Here is a 4089-nt window from a genome sequence, read left to right as displayed (position 1 = left end):
TGCCAAGTTTGGATGAATCTAATCGAATCTAAGTTTAAAATTTCGAAATTTTGTTTAGGGGACGCGACTGGGGAGCGACGTCTCCCAAACGCGGCACGAATGAAACACGTCCCCCAAACGCGGCACGAACGAAACATGTCCCCCAAATGCTCAATCTGGCACGGTTTGGGGGACGGTTTGGGGACGCGATTGGAGATGCTCTAAGTACCGGATAGGAAATCATACGAAGCTTCCTATTTTTTTATAGTGCATCCTTATATTAATATAATATAAAATCACACCGTAGGGGTTTCTCCAACGGTAAAATTGCCAACAAAAAAAATCATATGGAATACACGTTGATTGACCACAACAAAAAAACAACACGTGGTAATTGAAAGTCCTAATGTGCATCATGATGATCATTTCAGAGCACCATTTGTGAAACTTGAGAGTAAGAGAATTGAAAACCTTAGGAAATGATCTCGAGATATGAATTCATATTTTAATATCCATAAAATCCGTGAAATATTTATCAAATATTGTGCGAGGGTCTGAGCAGCACCCCTAATAATTATTAAAGAAATTGGGATGGACAAAAACATTAATACAAATTCTTAATTCTTGGACAGGCCTAGAGTGGAACCAGGCTTTCGACGTAGGGGATCACATCAATGTACTCGACAAGCATATGACTGTGTTTGCTGTCATTATCGGCATTCTGATACATTGTGTCCTTGAGGCTGACCATATCATTGAAGACACCATCTCCATTCTGGATACCGTAGAGCACGAGATGGTCGGACCCGGCTTGGAACACGGGCTCCTCATCAAGCATGGAAATTAGACGAAAATACCTCCACCTACAAAAGGGGGCGAAGCGGATGATATAGCGCCGGTGCCATCGGGGTGCCTCATCATTGGTACCAAGATCGGCGCACATCCACATCTCTAGCGAACTTCCGTCGGCTCCTCGCTGACCAGGCACGCATAGGCACAACTCTCCTCGTAGCTCGGCTAAGCTGGATGCCGCATAGTCTAGCCCTGGGCCACAAGTAGGCGGTGGCGGCGTGATGCTGAAGGACTCATCTTCCAAGTTAAAGCGGATGAAGCCCTGGGTGTTGGGCAGAAGCGAGGCCTGGGCTGTCCAGAGCAAGGAGCCCTTGAAGAAGGTCGCAGTTCGCCCTGCCATGACCGGGTACGGTGGTGGCACAGCTGTCTCGCGCCAATGCTTGTCCGTTTTCAGGGTGAACACCTCCATCCCCGTGGTGCAGTGGTAGCCATCCTTGTCACAGCGGTAGAAGAATCGAGCAACCTTGTAGGCGCTGGAGCGAAGGTCATGGCCGAAGCCAAAGGCCTGATGGCCTCGGATGTGGGCTGGGAGTCTAGGAGGCCTCACGGAGTGCGGGCTGGAGGGAAGCGTGAGGACGCGCCGTGTGGCTGGGTTGAGCACGATCACCTTGGCATCGGTGGGCAGCAGCACTAGGCCGTCGCAGTGCGCGAGGTCGTGCGCGTTTCTCTTGTCGGGGAAGGGTAAGTGGTCGTAGTCAGCCATGTCGTGTATTAGGGTAGCTGCCGCGGCGCCACCCGGGTTACGCTTGTGATCCCAACGGTGCAAGCCGGCGATGATGAATTCTTCTCCGCGGTCATCGTTGGTGTTCTTGATCAGCGGGGCGACGAGGAGGGATAGGTTGCGGACACGGAGGTGTGCTTGGATGAAGTAGTCGTTGTCGATGGTGTGGTGCCATGACTTGCAAACGCATCTAAACCGCAGCAGCGACCTGACGGGAAGATGGACAAGGATCTGTGTCGCAATCAGCTCATGAGGCACGTCCGGCGTGACTAGCTTGGATTTCTTGGGTTCTTTTTTTCCTGATGAGGAAGGGTGCATCACGCACGAGTGAGTTGTCGTCGGCTTTGATCTGCCGCGCGCACACCTCGTTCAACAAAAAAACTCGTTCAAGAAAAAGATGGATCCCACGGTTTTATCGGCATATATGCAGCAGTACCGATTTGACTCGGACACGGGCAGGTTTCTATGCAGGGCCCCAATTTAGAGGTAAATCAGCGAAAAACAAGTGCTCCTATTTTACTTGCGATGAGAGCTTGGCCCGTGTCTGCCGAAGAAAGACCGGCCAGCCTTACCTGGGCCTTGCGCTCGATCGGTACAAGAAGCCAGGCCACACAGGCTTCTGGTTTATTTCTTTGGGTTTCTTTTTTTCTTCCATTCTTCACTCCTCTCATTTGAACAATTTTAAATTATAAGTTTTTCCAAATTTTGAAACTTGAACAAATTTCATTTTTTGAAAATTTTCCATCTTTGATCAATTTTCAGATTTGAACAATTTGCAACTTTAAATATTTTTTTAATCCAAACCTTTTCAAATATGATCTTATTTCCAGATTTGAAAAGTTTTCAGTCTTGTTTTTTCCCAAAGAAAATAATAATAATAATGAAATAATAGAAAAAGGAAACAAAAAAATATATAAGGACCCATTCCCTAGGCCGGCCCAATAAGAGCGTGGACTATAGAGGCATTATGTGTGAGCGGTACTCTCGCACACACACGAGCGGGCGAAAGGGGCTCACATGTGTCTCGTTGTTCCTTAATCTTCTCTTTTTTGAATCTTGCCATCGCTAATTTGGATCGAACCAACTCCATAGATCCAATTAGGTGTGTTCCTATAAGTATCTCTAGCAGAACACTTATATCCACAACCTTAAAATACGGATAAAAGCCGCCGTTGACAAGCTTTAAAGGCCATGCTTGTGTTGTTATATTGTTATATTGTGATCCAAATTCATAAAAAGGCTATCTTCTGACGTTAGGAGCAAGGCTCGTCGCCAGAGGCTTGGCCAAAGCGGATCGTCATCACCGCCTACATATATCTATTGTAAGCCACCGGCTAGGCTTTATCAGATTATAAGATAAATCACGGAGTTTGTAAACACTTTTCGATATAGTGAAGTTTTGCTGCCTAGCATCCGTGGTTTTTCCCCGGCCTATGTGCTGGAGGGGTTTTTCACGATAAAATCTTGTGTCTCCTGCTATGATCTTCTTTCTATTCTTCGTTATAGCTTATCGCGTTGTTAACATGTGTTTCGCCAGAAAAGGCCTCTGGAAAAAAGGTTTCCGACACGTATACATATAGCCTTCGTATCTCCCCTTGTAAAGAGGTTTTATATTCGTATTTAATTTGAACGTGACCACGTCAAACTGGAAAGTCTTGGTATTGGTCTCCGCAAAAAAAAAAAAAAAGTCTTGGTATTGGGTCCTGGTGAAGGTATACGGACTTGTAGCTGGACTCAAACGTCGTCCACGTACGTCATGGAGAAGGTCTACTCGAGTAGTAATATCCTAACTAGTCCATAATACTCCGTATAACGTGCGGCGTCCACGGGTTGCCGATTGTACTCTTGGTATTGCTCGATCCAAGACGACGATGGAGAAGAACAGCACCAGGGAGATCCCTAGAGATATGCTACGCGAGATCCTGGTGAAGCTGCCGGCCAAGGACGTCGCACGGTCCGGCTGCGTCTCCAGGCTGTGGCTCAGCGTGGTCAGCGACCCCTTCTTCCGCAACCTCCACGCCATGGCCAGCCATGTCACCTCCGCCTGCACGGAGGCCTTGCTCGTCACAGAAAGGCGCGTGCCCGGGCCTAACGACGAGGCCACCGTCTTCAACGTGTCATCGGGGAAGGCCATGTGCTGCGTCCCCATCCCTAGCAGTTACACCATCGCCAACGTGTGCAACGGCTTCCTCTGCTTCGCGCATCCCGACGGCCCGGCGGCATCGGTGGTGGTGTGCAACCCTGTCACAGGCGAGGCAGTGATGCTTCCAAAGGCTCCCCCAGTTGTCAGCTCCAAGGTGCATTTATTCGCCTTGGGATTCAGTCCGTCTACCAAAGAGTACAAGTTATTCCGGTTGTCGACGTACCCATGGTCTTCTTCTACCTCCGACCAGCGCGTGGAAGTGGACGTGCACACCCTAGGCGACACACGCGGGTGGCGGTGTCGGGATTCATTCACCTCCCCGTGTCGCCCAGCTAACGTTTCAGCGCCGGTGTCAATCGACGGCAAGATATACGTGCTGACCCTTAGCTGGACG

At 49.0% G+C, this 4089-nt stretch overlaps 1 protein-coding gene across 1 annotated transcript; it reads right to left on the bottom strand.

The window, feature by feature from the left end:
• Positions 1 to 613: 613 nt before the first annotated feature.
• LOC127348170 (putative F-box protein At3g52320) lies at positions 614 to 1870 on the bottom strand. Its single transcript, XM_051374259.1, has one exon. The coding sequence runs from the start codon at positions 1868 to 1870 to the stop codon at positions 614 to 616; it is 1257 nt and encodes a 418-aa protein (XP_051230219.1).
• Between the last annotated feature and the right edge of the window lie 2219 nt (positions 1871 to 4089).

The sequence above is a fragment of the Lolium perenne genome, chromosome 4 (assembly GCF_019359855.2).
Source record: "Lolium perenne isolate Kyuss_39 chromosome 4, Kyuss_2.0, whole genome shotgun sequence".
Taxonomy (NCBI): Eukaryota; Viridiplantae; Streptophyta; class Magnoliopsida; order Poales; family Poaceae; genus Lolium; species Lolium perenne.
This window is presented reverse-complemented; position numbering and strand designations above follow the sequence as displayed.

Excerpts from the sequence above, each read along its gene's own strand:
- LOC127348170 (XM_051374259.1), bottom strand. The coding sequence starts at position 1,870 with ATGCACCCTTCCTCATCAGGAAAAAAAGAACCCAAGAAATCCAAGCTA.